This window comes from Triturus cristatus, chromosome 2_1 (genome assembly GCF_964204655.1).
Source record: "Triturus cristatus chromosome 2_1, aTriCri1.1, whole genome shotgun sequence".
Lineage (NCBI taxonomy): Eukaryota > Metazoa > Chordata > Amphibia > Caudata > Salamandridae > Triturus > Triturus cristatus.
In genome coordinates this window covers 1,074,589,584-1,074,609,135 of record NC_140581.1, presented here as the reverse complement: position 1 = coordinate 1,074,609,135, position 19,552 = coordinate 1,074,589,584, and the positions used below count along the sequence as shown (strand labels likewise).

The window sequence follows — 19,552 nt, the reverse complement described above, 5'->3', positions numbered from 1 at the left end:
TCAATGTGTCCCCCTTCAGGAAAAGACTCCATCCTAGGGTTTTTAGTTCCTCTCTAACTTTCCGCAGCTGCATGAACGTTAGTCTGCCAATTCGTTCTCACCTTTGAAAGTCCCACAGGCAGTCCTTCGACTTGTGTAGCCGCATTGCCTTGACTGATTGCTGCATGCATTTGTTATTCTACAAGCTATTGCAATCTTGGAGCAGGCTCCTTGCATGATCAAGTGGATGTACTCCTCTGTTTTATCGCCTGTCATGGTCCTTCCTCATTTGCATTCTTGAGGGTGTCTTGACAAGTAATGTGCAGTGTGTCTGACTACTGGCTTGTACGCTACTGTGAAATTCTACCATTGCAGCTGAACCACGCATCTGTCAAACCTTAACAGAGGGTGTTTGTAGGAGAGTAGGATCTGCACTTATGTTACCACCACTTTTTTTCTGATGTATACACTGGTTTCTGGCTATAGTCTGGCTGGGTCCCGGCTAATTAGGGCCCCAGTCTCTCTGTTCTCTCCAAACGACTCGGAGTGCATATTAGATGCACTAGTGATTGGATGCTGTGGTGCCTTATGAGCCCCTAGTATATGGTACCCTAGGTACCAAGGGCATAGGTACTTAACAGGCCTACCAGGGGCTGAAGCATGTATTATGTCACCCCTGGGAAGCAGACTAAATCTGACACCACAGGCCTGCTACTGCAGCCTGGGTGAGGTAGTGTTAGCACTCCTCACTGAGGTATAGGTTCCTATATCTCACCATACACACACCTATAAACCTATCAGTCACCCCTAAGACAGGCCCTATCAATCCTGAGGGCAGGGTGCTTGGTTTACAATGTGAGGGGGTGCCTCTGCATAAGCAGGACCCCTCTGCCGCTGGCAGAGTCTATCCTCTGTGGCTGTTTGTGAATGCGGTTAAACCATATACTCTTAAGTGCATTAAAACCTACCGGTGAATGCTAACTTTGGAATGACTGCATCAAAACATGTTGTGTTTGGTGTCAAACAACTTGGAATCATACCCCCACACCATTCCATGATGTGGGAGCATGATCCCACCCTTCTAGAGGGGCAGACATGTACCTACTGTGGTAACACGGTAGAAATCTGAAAGAGCCCTGGCATCACAAAATGGATGCCACCAGCACAGACACTGGGCTGCCCTCCTGCTGCTGACTTAAACTCGCAGTGCAGGAGGCCCAACAATAGGCATCTGGTCACAGGGAGGTGTCACCACCTTCCAGACAGGATTTAGTGTATTGGGGCTGGGTGGGTGCACTCCTGAGTGCTTTGAAGTCCTGCCCTGGGGGAGCAGTAGGCTACTCTGTGCATATGCCAGCTCAAACCGGTTCAGGGGCTACCTGTCCCTGCTCTGGCGTGAAACTGGATAAAAGGAAGTGGGTGTAACCACCCCCTACCCTGACCCTCCCAGAGGAGTGGTCATAGAGCTAGTCCCTCCCCTACCTTCAGTATAAGATAGGGAAACCTTGCCATTGCAAATCAGATATCCCTGGACGACGCTCTACAAGAAGAATCCTGGCCCTTCGACGTTCCACTACCTTTGGAAGACAGAAGGATCTCCCTTGGAGTCAAGGAGTGACTCCAATGCTTGGCAGGCACCAAAACCTCTAATCAATGGTCGCAAACTTTCCCGCTCCTGCCGGAGTCCGAAGTCTCTGCAGCCCCAAAAGTAGATTTCCTGACTTCTCAACGGCCATTGTGAGTCCCCAGCAAAGCTGAGGCAAGTGGACCCCACGAGTGACAAGGGACAGCAATACCCAGGTACCATGCACTATTGTCAAGTGCAACCCCTTCACGACGCTCTACGAACTTGTGCATTAGACCATTTGTGGACCAAGCCTCCAGCAAGTTTTGCAGAGAAAATCAGAGGCCTACCCTATCCCAAGTGACCGTGGGCTTCTGTAAAGCATTTCCTCATGAGGCGTCTTTGCGATCCCTTGCCCATTGGCTTGTGGGTCCCCCAAAGACTTTCTTATCAAACCAAAGGGCTCCCCTGGTTGCTCCAGGCCTGCCCTCACTCACCTTTGCTGGGTGAGTCACTCAGACCTTGCTGGTCTGCACCGCTGACTTTCTTCACTTTCCACAAGACTTGCTGTTGCCAAGGCTTGTTGGCTCCAATCCGGTTGCCAACACCTCAGTAAGTTGCAGACGTCATGGGACTCTCCGAATCCAGCTGCTGGTCATCGTCGATCTCTCCTGGACCTCGTGAGTGAAGAGTCAAAACACCCTTGATCACCTGAAATCACCCGATTTCTGTGGGCATCCATCTTCCTGGCCCCGGGTCACTGGCAAGTGACTGTGAACACTGTCCCTTCTGCTTTCAGGTCATCTTCATCTTGAATCCAGCCTTGGATTCCACTGGACACTTCTTCAGTCTTCGCAAGCAGCAAATCTTCTTCGGCTTCCATAGAAACGACGACGCAACCCGACACCAAAAGACACCTGTGCACCCGGCTTCCCTGGGTGAGGTAACTCGTGCACTCCAGTGCCCTAGTGTGTGTTGGCCCTCGAATTACTTACCTTGTAAGTGTCTTGCTTGTAGACGTCCTCGAAGTACCCTAAAACTTTAAAAACCCAACCGCGACTTGCTCCATTGAAATCAATAGGTAACCCGCGGCTGTGTTCTCACACTGCACGCGTCTCCTCTGGGTCTTTTACTTACCTGCTTCTGCCGCATTAGTGAAGCCCCAGCTATTCTACAATCCCTAGGCCTTGTCCCCTTGCAAGTCGACTTTCCTAAACCTCTTTTTTAGTATATGGTCTGGTACGCCCCTAGGGCCCCTGCCATATTTGTGCTTAACTTATTTTGAAACGTTGATATTTGAATGTGTTCCTGGCTTCTAATCTCATAAAGAGATTAGTAGAGTGTGTCTAGAAATAAATACATATATATTTGATATATATACCTGTGTGGTGTCCTTTCATTTGGTAATTCAAGAGATTATAAGGTAACACAAGCTGCTTTACATTCCTCAGAGACTTAGCCTGAAGGCTGCTCTCCACAGCTACCACTAGGATAGCTTTCTTTAAAAGGTTTTAAACCTATCTACCATAAGAGTCGAATTGGACTGGTGCAAGGTGGCCACTATAACTAGTGACCAGCATATGCCAGGCCAACTTCTCACATTGTTGAAATGTGCCAGCAAACAGGTGAACAAGAAGCTTGTGGCCTGCTATGACTCGTAACTCTCACCCATACAGGTAAACGTGGAAGTGATGACATCTTCACTTGATATCTAAGGATTTACTTTCAATTTGGGCACACCTAATTTTAGTGTCTACCATGGTCTGCTTGCAAACATGATTACAGTCTTTGCTCCACTCTGAGCTTTTGCGCAAGGACTGGGCCCAGTCCTGCTAGGCTTGCATTTGACTGAGCTTTGTGTCTTTCAGGGGCTCGAAGTACAACATTGTGATATCATAGAGGAGTACCCTCTTAATACTGTTGAACGCTTTGTCCGCCTGTGTACACCAGTCACACAGGGTATAGCCAGTTCTCTCAGGAGCTCAGATAGGGTGGTTAGGTTTGTCACAAGCTGGTTACAATAAGTGGCCATGCTGAGACAACTGCTCCTTGCCATGGCCCTCAGGGAAGGTGGGATCATTTGAATTCCTTTAATTTTTGGGGGTCTATCTTCAGGGCTATCTTTTGAGAAAACATATCCACAAAATTAAATCTCGGTTTCAAAAAATGAACATTTGTCTATGTGCAGCATCAGACCCTGTTCCGTAAATCTTCTAAGTATTACCCGTCGGCCGAGGTGATGTTCAGTCAGGGCTGATTAGTATGTTGTCACTGATGTTTAAGACACCCTCTAGTCCTGACAGAGTCTCGCAAATTATGTTTGGGAATGCTCCAGCTGCCAAGGAGATTCCAAAGTTGAGATGTTTGCATCAGCTTAGTGAGTTGAGAAAGTTGTGATATATCTGCTGGCTGGGTCAAGCTGTACCTGGTGATAACCAACATTGAGGTACAATATCGAAAACCATTGCACCCCATTGACATCTGGGTTAGCGGTGGTAGTGGCTTTAGGGTTTGGTACTGCTTTAGATCCATGACATTGACTGATGGGCCAGTGTCAGTCAACGCCTTTACTGACATACCTGTGATGGTCACAATACAGATGGGTTGGAGTCTCCATCTGTTTTGCCATGTCTTCTCTATAATTTCAAGGAGACCTCCTATTTGTCATCATCACTTACTGTGTTTCTCTGGCATCGTGGCCAGACTGCGGTTGATTGGTAGTCATCTTTCAGTGTCCATTTTCGCAGGGCCTTTGTGGTGCCATGCTGCCCTAGGGGTTTTTGCATTCATTCTCCCCCTTCGTGTGCCTGGACAAAATAGTTGGCTTTGCTGCATTTAGAACACACCTTCCCTTGGTTATGGCACTTCTTTGGCATATGGATGTCCAGCCTGCAGTTTTTACTTTGTGTCTCATTGTGAGTCATTGTGTCCCAGTCGTAGCGGGGCTCTCTCCCTTATGACATCCACTGCCTCTTCTTTGACACATACCAGTCTTGGGTTGCTTGGGTATGCTGATCCTCTTGTCACGGCTACTCCCTTCTCTACCGCCTCCCTGTTGGAAAGTTTGTGGAATCTCACAAGGTGTATGTCCTCCAACCATATCCCTGCCTGGTTCAGTATTGGGCATTGCAGTTTTGATGAGCTTCGCCCCTGGATGATCCAGGCTCTGACTTCTCTCAGTGCAGGTGCTGGCTAGTTCCCTTAGTCAGACAATAAAATCCATTGATTGTTTCTACTTCCTCTGCCAGGCCTTTCACAGTTTGAATCGCTCCTAGTCATGCTTGAGCATCGGATCAAAATGGGTATTCAGAGTGGCTATTTTTGTTCCATCGTCATATGTTCAGCCCTTTCCCTGGGTGAGTCTTAAACAACTTGTCTACCTCTTCTGCTGCGAAGTGCAGCAAAAGGGACCTCTTCACGGTCTCTCTCATTGCTCAAATGTGTGTTTTTTAGATGGCTGACCCATGTTTTCCAACAGAAGACTGCATTGAGGCATGTGTGCCAAGTCCTACCTATGGGGGAGCCTTGCATAGCAGCGCTTGTTGCTACACTGGTATGGCTTTAGGATCATCAGCCATGCCTGAGTGCTATGTGCTTGAATTATGTTTACTGCAGCTGGTCTTCATGGTCTATAATATGTTGGGGAGGGCGCGTGGCAGCAGTATGCCTTGATAGTTTTGTATCCTTGCTTCGGGCAGCTCACTGTCTTTTAAGCACTTCTGATCTCTTTGCAATGGTGATCAGGCATTGAGGTGGTAGTAAGCCACATAAGAACGTGCCTCCACATTTATTTCAGAGTCTCACCCTCCCTGTGGCTGATGCACCTGCTGTGGCGGTAACACATCACGTCTTCTGCTAGCAGGTGAGGTAGCCTTTAGTCTTACTGGCACCTGCCTGATTTATCCGCTGTGCTGAGTGATGGCGGGCACGTCCACTGAGTTGGTGGGTGCAGGAGCGGTGATGATGGAGAACCACCCTGTAAGGATCCATAGCAGGTTCTGGGCCTCACTGCCATTGTAGGGTCGTAGCGCCCTCTGATGTAGAAGGCACAACAGGACACAACAGGCCTCGTCTGGGAGTGAGCTCCGAGCAACCATGATCCCCTGTATTTTTGTAAATATTTAACTCTTGGCTGTGTCCGGCCATCTAGATATATATGTTTTCAGATTCTGAAAATCGCACATACTGAGAAAATCTCGGAATGTTCAAAGTCTTCCAGTTAAAAGTTCCAACCAAAATTTATCTTTAGGAGCTAGAATAACTTGCGTCTTATCGCATCGTATAACAACCAAAATTCCTGTGCAATAATATGAAAAGGCGAAGTCGTAGGGCTATGATATGCCCCTGTCCATGCGAATTCTGCCGTACGTAGCGGCCGTCCCGAGTGGGTCCTCGATGACCGACTCGGGACGGCCGCTACATACGGCGGAATTGCATAGACAGGGGCATATCATAGCCCTACGACTTCGTCTTTTCATATTATTGCACAGGAATTTTGGTTGTTATACGATGCGATAAGACGCAAGTTATTCTAGCTCCTAAAGATAAATATTGGATCCACTGAAAGTGTGTGGTGCCACTACCGTTCCGGGCTAGGGATACAAAATAAACAAATAGATAACTGGTCAACTTTTAACTGGAAGACTTTGAACGTCTACGGATTATTTCTGAGTTTGATTCAATACTCATCTAAGCCTTGAAAAAGTTACTCTGTAACGAAACACGTGTCGGCTGCCGGTCCAACGTTCTACAGGAGGATTACTGAATTGTACCCTCCAGCTATGAAATATAGTGCTATTGAAATTATTTGCTTTCAAACACATTGTCAAACTTGTATGTTCCATATCTTTATTAAATTGAACAACAAGTCAAAAACAGTTTTTCGTTCATTGAATTTGACTCATGCACCAATAAGAGAAATATCTATGAATTAATCTGAACCGATTAGAGTGCCGAGGTTTACTCTTATGTTGAACATTTACACCGGGTTCTTTTAGGACCACAGTGGTTTGACACCTTAGGTAGTGGGGTGTAGGTCATTAACCTTGAGGGGCACCAATACTGTAATGTACATTTGGAATGCTTACAAAGAGTGATGTGCTACCAATAAGACCACCTCTACCATTTGTAAATATTGTACTATTTCATTTTGGCTAATTCTGACATAAATATTTTTGTACGCATAACTGTGATATATTTTCGTGGTAATTCCTTAGAATTCTCTGCGCACATAAAAACTTATCTTTTGTTAAGCAGTCCTCTCTCAAGTCAATATGCTGTTAACATCTTAAATGTATTATATATTTTTCATGGGTATGGATTTCAATCCTCTGCTCTTGGAAAGACCTTTCTCCCTATTCATTCAGTGTTTCTGATCCTTATTTTGCCGATTCTGTTTTATCGGTTGTACTTGTAACATTATACATAATAAGCACATATATCTTTAAAGATATTTTCTCACTGCACCTTTGTCCCATGTATTGCAATTGTGTTCTTTTTTCTGCTCAGTGCTGCAGCACAGGGCTTTAAGTGGTCTGGTTCAGCCATGCCTCATACCCAACAGAAATTAAAAACGGACTTTGAAACTGGTCCCTACAGGGTCCTGCATTCACGTCCTTTACCTAAGAGGTAAAGCACTGATGATTTTTCTTCAATGACTGTAAAAATCTTTCAGGTAAGGCATGTCGGCTATGCAGTCTCTGTAGTCTCTGTTTACATTTCCCCTTTTACTTCATCTTGCATACTGTAGGAGTGTATGCTTTTCATAGATGTTATGGTTCTGTAATTTATTTTCATGGAGGATAGGACTCTTGCATAGTGAATACTGTGAGCTGAGTCAACTCAATGTCTGGGTAAGTTCAGGTTGTGTGGGTGGTGGGTGTTCAGAGAGTTCAGGCTGAAGTTTCTCAGAGTGAGTTTCTCTCAGTGCCTGTCAGTGGGCAATAAAGGTGTTCAGGTTGCCCATTTCTTGGCCTCTCTGCAGAACGCTCACAGCAGTGGTCTCATATGTGCCAATTGTAATTACCATTTCATGTGAAAGTGTGTGAAGGAAGTATACACCGTTTTTTACATTTTGACTGTACATAGGAAAAGAAAAAGCTGTATTTAAAGGTGAGAAAATGTTGCGTGAGTGAGTGAGTGAGTGAGTGAGTGAGTGAGTGAGTGAGTGAGTGAGTGAGTGAGTGAGTGAGTGAGTGAGAGAGAATGCAGGGTGAAGAGGAGGTGACGAAAGGAAGTACATGTAGAATGAGACATGAGAGAGTGAAAAGACAGTGATATAGAGGGGAAAAGGTAACGTTTAATATGCAGTTGGAGGATTTCAGAAAGATTTGGGGACAAGCAGAGGGTACACATGTTTAGCAGAGAAATTGCAGAGGAAAGTGATGTGAAGTGGAAAACGTGAGTGACTGAGACACTCTGAAGACCACTCCTCTTTCACGGACCTTGGTAATGTTTAATTTATAGTCTCATATTTTCTGAAAGTAAAGATGTTTTCATTCTAATTAGTTACAATACAATTGTTGTCACTAATTGAGCTGATACTACTAACAAGCATTTGCAAAAACAGTGTGTCTGGCTTGTTTTAGGCATATTTGTATTGTTGTGTGCTATTCATGGGTGCAGTAATAGCAATTTCACAAAAAGGCACCTAAATACGGATGATGTGGTATACTGTGTGAAGCAAAGGTTTTTAGTTCATGGTTTATTCCACTGCCTAAATTATATAGAACACACCTCTTAGAAAGAGTTTGCAGTTACATTTCCTTGGCCAAACCTATTTAGAGCCCCGTCCCCACCCCTACATTTTTCCTCCCGCTGCGTCTATACCCTTTAGGCCCAGTCCACGATATAGCAACATGTAAAACACGTGAATAAAATGGAAGGACCACAGTTATTAATTGGAGGCGAGTTTATCTCCATAATCTGCTTAGAAGTGACATGAAATAGGGGTTTGAGGTAGGCCTCATTATGCTACTAACAGGTCCAAGGACAAAGCCTGCTTGTATTTTCTGAATAAAGCAACGCAAGGCAAGTGAAGAGAAGTAATATTTAAACTCACGTTGCTCCGCTTAATGTCTTCACAGAGCTTGGAATTCATTACATTAGACCATGACAACCACATGCAGCTGACTGTGCGGTTGAATAGATTCACGAGACTGTAAATCAGTGACGTGCCGTCCTACGCAAACCAAACGCATGCCGTTCCACATGAGCTTGTTTCTTGAGTTTGAGAGATGAAGTAGCCCATTTCTTAGTATCTTGGAATTGTAGGTTCTCCACAATGGTTGACCAAGAGCCATATCGCACAGCGAGCACCTCTAAATGGAAAAAGAAACCTAGTGGAAATAAGAGATAGCTGTCAAAACGGTATATTTGTCTACAGTATTATCCTTGTATTCTCACAATAAGTGCTCCACTGTTACTACTCAAGCCTTTTTCAATGCGCGTCCTTTTGTTTCCTTTTTTCCATAATATGCATCAGCAGTGACAAAACACATTTTATGAGATAGTGGATAATTTGCAAATCAACTACAAGCATCCTCGGATGTGACCTCCAATTGCCCTAGAGTTGCACACACCAGCAGTCCTTCCCGCTTTTTTTGTTCATAATTAAAACAAGACTGGGCACGAACTTGTCTGCTGCTTTCATAACTGCAGTACAAAGAAGCAGATTGACCCAGTGCTCGTCAAGCAAGTACGCTTCTCAGTGCTTAATGTGCGAAAAAAAGTGCAGGTGTCCAGAAGTGTTCAAAGCAGCAAACTGACAAATGGCGTTGTTGCAGAACACCAATGGGCATATTAACAACGGCCAGCGATAATTATCGCTGGCCGTGCTTAGCGATAATTATACTATCACAGGCTATCTCTGGTATTTATCGCCCTGGTAGCGCGTTATTAACAACGCGTTACTCCAGGGTGATAAAAATTCCAGAGATAGCGAGGTTATCGCCCTTTTGCAGGGAACATCGCTGGTTTTCCTGCGATGTTCCCTGGAAAATGGCGATAACCTTGCTGAACGACCCACAGGGCGTATCAGCATAATCCACCCCCTATGTTAGGGATGGCTAAGTCAGGATTTTAGCAGACGTTAGGTTTTGGCGAAAACGGCAGTTTTCACCAAAATCTAGTGTGTGCTAAAATCATGCGGGCAGCCTTGTAAATATCGCGATGTAAACATCAGTGATATTTGCAAGGTAGTCCATCTTGGGTACTCCCAGTAACGCCTACTTTGCATCTCATTGGAGATGCAAAGTGAGGCGTTGGGAAAAAGGGTGCTCACATGCGATTATGCATGTTAGCACCATCTTGTAAATAGGGCGCTGGTTTTATCTCCGCTTTTTTGGCTTTGTAAGCTAAAAAAGCGGAGACAAAGCCCTTGTAAATATGCCCCCAAGTCTGCACAGTCTTGTTTCCACATCTTGGCTCTATCTTCCACCACCAAACACTTCCTGTCTCTTTAGCTCACTCCTGCAAGTTCATCTCTGCTTTCTCTCTTTGTCCCTGTTTTCCTGTCCTTTTCTTCCTCTTCTTTCTCGCTTTCTTTCCGTTTCCCTTGGGCAAAGAAAGTCTAAGAATGAAAAATAAATTGTGTGACTCAAAAATGTGTGCTGTGTGCACTACCTCCAAACACCTGTACAAATTAAGCACTGTTCAGTCTTCTCCATCTTACTCTCATTCCTATCGCCCTCCTGGCGAGCTTTTATTGGCAGTAGAGATGGGAGACAGCAGAGGGGTGAATGCAGTGGATGTTTATGCCTCACCAGGGGTAGGTAGTAAGAGCTATATATAAACGGGGCAGATTTACAAGAAAGTGACTCAGTGTGTGCTGCAAGCCATTTGGCTGCGCCGCACTGAGTCACTTTCAAAGCACAGGGATGCAACATATTTACAATATGTCGCATCCCTGTGCTTCCCCCTGCGCTGGCGCACAAACTGCGCCCATGCAGGCACCCTTGCACCATGGTGCAAGGATGCCTGCCTCGTGGGGAGATTGTTTTTGTTCAGGAAGGGATCCCCTCCGGCACAAAAACAATCTGAAATGCTGTTTTTCAGCTTCGATGTGTGCTGCATTAGCACACATGGAAGTTGAAAAACGTCATTGTTTCAATGATTGTCTATGTGCAGGAAGGGACACCTTCCTGTACATCACGGTTACTCATAGTATGGCCCGCGGGCCGCCAGCGGCCCGGCAAGCCTCCCTTGGCGGCCCGTGGACCTTGCAGACATCCTACCTGTGTTTTTAAAAAAAAAATGAAATTGTGTTAGCAAACACTGCCGGTTGCAGCAGCCCGGACTCTGAGACTCTGCTCTGTGGGGGCTGGGAGATTCCAGTGATTGTCAAAGTGGAGATGCAGAGGCCTAAGACATGAAATACAACAAAGCTTTATTAACATGTAAATGGTCTTTTAAAGACCTGTGAAGTACTCGGGTGCGGCTGTGTGTGCGCGCGCTGGGAAGCTGTCTCAGTGCGGCTGTGTGTGCGCGCTGGGAAGCTGTCTCAGCCCGGGCTGAGGGCTGACACACACACGGGGTGAGATGACAGAGGGTGACGGAAGGAGGCAGACAGAGGGAGAGGGAGGGAGACAGAGGAAGGAAGACAGAGAGAGACAGAGAGAGGGAGGCAGAGAGGGAGGGAGAGAGACAGAGGGAGGGAGACAGAGGGAGAGGGAGGGAGACAGAGGGAGGGAGACAGAGGGAGGGAAGGAGGGGGAGGGAGACAGAGGGAGAGAGACAGAGGGAGAGTGACATAGGGAGAGAGAGGGAGACAGAGGGAGAGGGAGGGAGAGACACAGGGAGAGAGACAGGGAGAGATAGAGGGAGGGAGACAGAGAGAGACGGAGGGAGGGAGCCGGAGGCAGGGAGACAGAGGGAGGGAGACGGAGGGAGACAGATGGAGGGAGACAGAGGGAGGGAGACGGAGGGAGACAGAGGGAGGGAGACAGAGGGAGGGAGACGGAGGGAGGGAGACGGAGGGAGATGGAGGGAGGGAGACAGAGAGAGGGAAACAGAGAGAGGGAGACAGAGGGAGGGAGACGGAGGGAGACGGAAGGAGAGAGACAGAGGGAGAGGGAGGGAGACAGGGAGGAAGACGGAGGGTGACAGAGGGAGGGAGGGAGAGGGAGACAGGGAGGGAGACAGGGAGAGAGACAGAGGGAGAGGGAGGGAGACAGAGGGAGGGAGAGAGACAGGGAGATAGACAGGGAGAGATAGAGGGAGGGAAACAGAGAGAGAGACAGAGGGAGGGAGACGGAGGGAGGGAGACGGAGGGAGACAGAGGGAGGGAGGGAGGGAGGGAGACGGAGGGAGGGAGATGGAGGGAGGGAGACAGAGGGAGGGAGACAGAGGGAGGGAGAGAGACAGGGAGATAGACAGGGAGAGATAGAGGGAGGGAGACAGAGAGAGACACGGAGGGAGGGAGACAGAGGGAGGGAGACGGAGGGAGGGAGACGGATGGAGGGAGATGGAGGGAGACAGAGGGAGGGAGGGAGACAGAGGGAGACAGAGGGAGGGAGACAGAGGGAGACAGGGAGGAGATGGAGGGAGACAGAGGGAGAGAAAGAGGGAGAGAGACAGAGGGAGGGAGACAGAGGGAGGGAGACAGAGGGAGGGAGACAGAGAGGGAGACAGGGAGAGAGACAGGGAGAGAGACAGAGGGAGAGGGAGGTAGACAGAGGGAGGGAGAGAGACAGGGAGGGAGACAGAGGGAGAGAGACAGGGAGGGAGACAGAGGGAGGGAGACGGAGACAGGGAGGGAGGGAAACGGAGGGAGGGAGATGGAGGGAGAAGGAGGGAGACGGAGGGAGAGAGACAGAGGGAGAGGGAGGGAGACGGAGGGAGAGAGACAGAGGGAGAGGGAGGGAGACGGAGGGAGAGAGACAGAAGGAGAGGGAGGGAGACAGAGGGAGGGAGGGAGGGAGATGGAGGGAGACAGGGAGGGAGACAGAAGGAGACGGAGGGAGGGGGAGGGAGGGAGACAGAGGGAGGGAGATGGAGGTAGGGAGGGAGAGGGAGACAGGGAGGTAGACAGGGAGAGAGACAGGGAGAGGGAGGGAGACAGAGGGAGGGAGAGAGCCAGGGAGATAGACAGAGAGAGATAGAGGGAGGGAGACAGAGAGAGAGACGGAGGGAGGGAGACGGAGGGAGACAGGGAGGGAGACAGAGGGAGACGGAGATGGACACGGAAGGGGGAGGGAGGGAGACAGAGGGAGAGGGAGGGAGAAGGGGAGGGAGGGGGAGAGGGAGAGAGAGAGAGATGTGTGTATGCCGGGTCTGGTGGCTCAGTGGACGAAGGCGTCTCCTGCAGGGACCTGTGTTCAACCTCATGGTCACAATTGTTTTTTGCTTTAGCCCCGCCCCTCCCCCTCTGACCCCGCCCCCACTGGTGCAGCCCTCGGCCACAAACCACACTGTAAATTTGGCCCCCGAGAGAAAGTTTGTGAGTACCCATGCTGTACATAAACAATCATTAGAGGTGATTTCCTCTTTTTATGTGTGTTGCGAATGCAGCACGCATAGAAAGAGGGGAAAAACAAGGAGGAATGAATACATTTCTCCTTGTTGTGCCTCCCTACGCCTCCCCTGGGAAGGTGTAGCATTCACATGCATTTCCAGATTTACGATTCCTCGTAAATCAGGAAATTTGTCAGGTTCCATGGGTGTTGCATGGGAACACCCACAGCAAAACCCATGGAACACCACTTTCACGCAAAGTGCTGCTTGCAAAGGGGCCAGATTTGTAAGGACAGGAAAACTCACGCAGGGTGGTTTTTTCTGTCCTTGTAAATATGGAGCAGTAAAATGCGCTGCCAGTGCGTCACAAACAGTGACGCACGGTGGCGCAAGAGGCTTGTAAATCTGCCCCACGATAAATACATGTAATTTTAATATAGCACAATGGGCAATAAATGCATCATTTCTGCTTCACTCTACAGTAAATAATGCATTCAATTGTATTCGCTTATCACTGCAGTAAAATGGTTGTACTCATCAGTTCAATGCCTCTTTCTGTCTTACGCAGGACTGAACAATGCTCCGATTTGCAGCGTGCAAGACGATGGCTTGTATACCGGAAAACCATGTAGTGTCTCCAAGCTCACGCCGCGAGAAAGAGAGCTACTACTGCGATACCTGCAGCCCCCCTCCAGAGGCCGGGGGCAGGAAGGCATCCTAAACCCGCTGCATAAAATTCTGGGGACCCCTAGACTGCAGGACGGAGGGAGAGTCCTGCCGCGGCCCGGTTCCCGTGAGTGCTGGAGCATTTGGCGCCAGTCAGTAGGGCTTGACTGGAAGGGCGTTAGGGTTCAGTAGCCTCTCCACCCTCTTCCAGGAATGTGTCTTCTGTGTGACTGCTCTGCATTCCTTTACCTCGTACTTCAACCGCTGAGAATGTGCGCTGTCTCCCTTTGCAATTTAATTTGAATCGTTTTTTGTATCCTTCTAGAGCTTGAGCCTTTGAAACATGAACGACGGCAAGTGCTTGACGGGGCGAAACTTGGTGACAAATCAGAGGTTTGGAGCACTTGCCTTTCTATATTAAGATTCAAAGCCTTATTTCCTTCCACAAACGAGCATTGAGGAAAAACTATTACATAGAGTATCCTTCAAATTCTTCATTCCCCTGGTTCAGTGTGTTAACCTGTTATAAATTAATGTATATACTTATTAACCCCTATATACATCTCCCTCGTCCCAATCCATGGCATGATACAGGTCTCGCCTCCAAGAAAGGAAACCGGGTATTGGGTATGCTGCAATTCAACCCATCCACCCATAGTTGGCGCTACAACTTAGCTAGTATACTCAGCTAGGGTGACCAACTGGCATAGGTACAAATTCAGGACAGTGAGTGTAAAAATTCAGGGCAAAGGGTCAACATTCAGGACAAAAATTCGGGACAAACTGTACGTGTTACACAGACATCAGAGGAGGTCGCACAATAGTTCATAAGTAAGTAAATAGACAACCAACATAAGTACACGTCAAAATACATTTATATGAGGTTGATACAATTGTGCACTTCACTTTCTGTCGCCGCTTTTGGCTACTTTGGCACCCTTGCGCCCCCTCCGCGCAGCTGCATCACGGGGATTATTCTGCTGTGTTTATTTGTTATTCTGTTTTATGCTGGCCTGAGAGCCACAGATCAAAGTCAGAAAAGGCCAAGAAACACTTGTATCTGACCCTGTGTCAGCCCCACTTAAGCAGACATAGCGGGCGCTTCACTAGGCCTTTGGCGCATTGTTAGTCTTTATGTGATAATCATGAACAGTCTGAACGACAATGGGCCTGTCCACAGACTGAGTGAGGTCGGGGAGGGGCTGCTGCGGCCTCTAGAGTTCAAAAGAGAAGCTGCTTGCTCCTTTATTTAACATTTTTTGTGCAACATTAGTACTCAACAGCTAAACAGCGGCTTGTGCTGCTGTTCACGGGGGGGGGGGGGGCTGCATGTAAAGGTCAGGAGGGCCGCAAGCGCCCCCCGGGCCGTACTTTGAGTATCACTGCCTATACTCAGCACCCTCTGGTTTTTCCTGTCCAGGTTTCAAGGATCATTACAAGCAAGGCCATTGCTGCTCTCTGGTGTCATTACCTGCCCCCTTGCTGTCCCCCTCCTCTGCCTTCAGGGTAAATTTCAGGGTGCAGTGGCAGCGGCTAGGCAATAGAGAGAGTATTTGGCAGAGAATGCGCTGTATGCTATTAAGGTGATAATGCACCAAGAACTTATGCATCAGCTGAGATCCCCAACATCGAAGGCCACATAAGGGGTCACCTCTTAGAAATATTGCTTTAACCTAGCAAATAAAAACAATCCTAGCAAAAAAACGAATCTAATAAATGACCTCCTTCAATGCATTTTTAGATGTCTACCATTTGAAGCCATCATTATTACTTTTGTGGCTTTTTCTCAACCATAACACTCACCAGTAGTGCATACCATTAAACCGTGGGTGTGGCATTGCACGTTTCTTCACAAAAGACAAATATAAATAAATCTCTACCCGCTAAGTCCTCCCTAGACAGCCCACTGGTCACCTAAATCACTGGTAGTGGCTAGAAGGTACCAAAGATGAATTATACCACTGAAAGTGGATAAGGGAAACCGTCCTTTCTAGAGAAATACCTCCATTAGGGGTTCGGAAAGAAAAACATCACGATTCACCTTAATGTCTATTTCCTTTGATAGGAATATAAGACTAAGATCACCAACACACATTTTTTCTTTTGCTCTCCTGATACCTGTTTTGGTACATCCCATCAGTAAGAAGGAGAAACAAAATGGCTAATATCAAAATAATTTCACCTATTCTGACTCCTCATTCTTTCAGTTTGACATTTGGTCCGGTGAAGGCTTCAGAATGGTACGAAGGATGCTGAGTGCGCAGTTAGGGTGGGTGGGCCTGCATTGGATTACATCTAAACTGGAGTATCCTGTCTCTGGACTGGGACCAACCTCATTCACAAGACCTGTGGAGCGGAAGAATATGGCTTGGAGTAGTGGTGACAGCCAACAAGGAATCTAGAGAGCAGAGGGGGCTTTATTCAGAGCTTGGCAGGTGCAGGACCTACGCAAAAAATGACAGGTGTCCTATCTGTCCTATTTAAATATAAAGGGAGGAGGGGATACCCGACCATTTGTGGCAGATATCTCTAAGCTGCTAAGCGTTAAATAACCCCTTAGTTCTTTCTATGTTGTGGCCTTTTAAAAGCAGGCATTGAATGCATGATCCTTAAAATAGCGCCAGACATTCCAGGTCCTTTTGAAGACTCTGTCATCTTCAGTGCACGCAAGTTTGCCATGAGCCAAAGGGACATTAATTCATTAAAAAAAATGTTGCATTTCCCAAGAATAATATTGTATTGAGCAGAGCCACAACTTAGTCGCAACTGTGTGCAATATATATTATTTTAAAAGAAAATGGTTTGCACCAACCTGGTAAATTTCAGTATTTTTAAACATCAGTGGCTCGCGCACTGGCCCATACCATTGAGGTAACGCGTGTTAAACCAAACCCTGTCAGGGATTTTAATTTTCAAAATATTGGTCAGCCAGTGTTGGAAGGCGGACCCCGAGGAGTCGGCGAGACCACCAAGGGGGGGGGGGCCCTCACACGGTACGAAGTAGCCGAGCGCTGCCGAGAAGTCTCCTGAGAGATCCTTCTCCTATCACGTACTAGCACAGTAACACCACCACACAGGACTCAAGGAGGTTGTCTCAAGACAAGCAATTCTTTATCAGCAATAAAAAGGTTACGAGGTCAATATTTACACGAGGGGATCGAGGGATCCACCAAAAGTCTCAGTGTCTCTTTGGAAGGGTAGGGGTAGCGGGACAGTCTTTAGCAGGGGTGCGGTACGAGGGTACCTGGGGCCCAGTTCTTATCCTCAAGCTGGGGGGCCTCCGGATCTCGGAGGGGTCGAGCCGCGACGGCGTCAGCAGGGCTCTGGCGATCAGTTCGTGGAGAGCCGCGATCAAATCAGCAGGGCTCTCAAGATGGTTTCTGCTCAGCTCGAGCCGCGACGTCGTCAGCCGGGCTCCGAGGGAGGTTTCAGCGAGGTTGGGCCGCGACAGCGTCAGCAGGGCTCCGATGTTCCGGGTGGCTTCAAAGTGTTCACAAGAAGGAGCCGCGACGCAGTCTTCAGGGCTCGTGATAGTCCAAACAAGAGTTCTTCTCCGTAGGGTCGGCCGCGATTCAATCAGCAGGGCTCTCGACTCCGGGATACAACTGCTGGTCTGTGGCGGGGTCGCCCCAGATATAGGTCTGGAGCCCTTTGATGTCCGGACCCAGGCGCCCGGTGGGGGCGGAGAGGCCGGGTGGAGGTGGCCAGACGCCCAGCAGGAGAGGCGCCAGGCCCACGAGAGTTGCAAGGCGATCACACCTGGAGAGGGGAGGACAGTTGGGGGTCCCATCGATACTGTCCTCCGCCGGGGGCGATGAATGGTTCCTGCAGCACCCCCTGGCCAGTTCGTGGTGCCTCGATGTCGGGGCTTCGCTGGGGTCGAGGCCGGGTTGAGCGGGGTTGCACTGGCTGGTGCGCAGTGTCACGTGGAGGCCAACAAGATGGCGGAGCCGCGAGGGGTACGCGACCGCGTGCAGCTCCGGATGAGGGGTCTCGGTGCAGTTCAGAAGGGTGGCCCGTGCAGGCCGGGGCGGGGAACGGGCACAATCCACGGGGGTGCGGACCACGCCACGAGGCCGGGTCCGACAGGCGTCCCCCCCAGCCGAAGGCATGGAGAGTCACCCATCTCCTTGGGGATTCTCCTCGTCAAGGCGGAAGAAGCGGGACAGGCCGTCGGCGTTGGCGTGGTCATTGCCGGGCCGGTGTTCAACGTCAAAGTCCATCCCTGACCACCGCAGCAGTTTGGGGTTCTCGCCCCGCATTTGCATTAACCACCGCAGGGGCCGGTGGTCGGTCTGGACCCGGAAGTGGGTACCGAAGAGGTAGGGCCGGAGCTTCTTGAGGGCCCACACTACAGCGAAGGCCTCACGCTCGATGGTGCTCCATCGTTGCTCCCGGGGCAGTGGCCGTCGGCTGATGAAGGCCACTGGTCGGTCGAGCCCCTTTTCATCGGCCTGGGACAGGACGGCCCCGATCCCATACTCGGAGGCGTCCGTCTGTACCACGAACTCCTTATTGTAGTCAGGGGCCTGCAGCACCGGAGCAGTACACATTGCTGTCTTTAGGGTGTCGAAGGCTGCTTGGCAGCGGGGTGTCCAGTGCACCTTCTTGGGCTGCTTTTTGGACGTTAGTTCGGTGAGGGGGCCAACAATGCTCCCATAGTCCCGGATAAACCGCCGGTAGTATCCGGTGAGACCCAGGAAGGCCTGGACAGCGGTCTGGGTAGTGGGGGGTTCCCAGGCCTGGATGGCATCTATTTTTGGTTGGAGAGGGGCCACCTGCCCGCTCCCCACTTGATGGCCCAGGTAGGTCACGGATCCGTGGCCGATCTGGCATTTGCTGGCCTTGATCGTGAGCCCGGCCCGCTGGAGGGCGGCCAGGACGGCTTTGAGGTGAAGGAGGTGCTCTGCCCAGTGGTTGCTGTACACGGCAATGTCATCTAGGTAGGCCGCGCTGAAGGCCTCAAGCCCGGCCAAAACCTTGTTCACTAGTCTTTGGAAAGTGGCCGGGGCGTTCTTCATTCCGAAGGGCATCACCCGAAAGTGGTAATGCCCATCCGGGGTAGAAAAGGCGGATCTTTCTTGGGCGCCGGGGGTGAGCTGGATCTGCCAGTACCCGGCGGTGAGGTCCAGTGTGCTCAGGTAGCGAGCGGCCCCTAATTGGTCGATGAGCTCGTCGGCCCGGGGTATAGGGTGGGCGTCCGTCTTGGTCACTGCATTCAGGGCTCGGTAGTCCACGCAGAATCGTAACTCCGGGGGGTGGCCGGGAGCTGCGGCCTTTGGCACCAGGACGACAGGGCTGGCCCACGGGCTGTCGGAGGGTTCGATGACCCCCAGGGCCAGCATCTTTGCTACTTCGGCCTGGATGCATGCCCGCACTCGGTCGGGTACCCGGTAGGCTCTGTGTCGCACGGGAGGGTTCTCCCCGGTGTCGATGTCGTGGACGCACCAGTGGGTCACCCCCGGGGTGAGGGAGAAGAGGGCTGCGTAGTCCTGCAGCAGTTGCTGGCAGTCGTTGCGCTGTTCCGGAGTCAGGGAAGAGGCGAGTTGGACACCTTGGATCGATCCATCATGGACGTTGGACTGCAAGAGGTCGGGCAGGGGCTCGGATTCGTCCTCGCCCCCCTCGTCGGTCGCCAGCAGTCAGTTCGGTCCGGGCAAAATGGGGTTTCAGCCTGTTAGCATGTAGGACCCGTAGGGGGTTCAGGGGGGACTCCAGGTCGACCAGGTAGGTGACGGGACTTTTCTTCTCCACCACCTTGAAGGGCCCCGTCCACTTGTCCTGGAGGGCGCCGGGTTCAACCGGGGCCATGACCCATACTTTTTGACCTGGCTCGAATTCTATGGTGGAGGAGTTCCGATCGTACCACCGCTTCATGTCCTCCTGGCTGGC

General features: G+C 49.8%; 1 protein-coding gene across 1 annotated transcript in view; it reads left to right on the top strand.

Moving 5' to 3' along the window:
• Positions 1 to 19,552, top strand: part of LOC146866377 (uncharacterized) — a 185,526-nt gene that overhangs the window by 49,456 nt on the left and 116,518 nt on the right. Inside the window, exons 3-4 of the mRNA XM_085640851.1 lie at positions 13,563 to 13,787; positions 13,986 to 14,053. Of these exons, the coding sequence (XP_085496977.1) occupies positions 13,563 to 13,787; positions 13,986 to 14,053 (293 nt within the window). The remainder of the gene's footprint in view (positions 1 to 13,562; positions 13,788 to 13,985; positions 14,054 to 19,552) is intronic.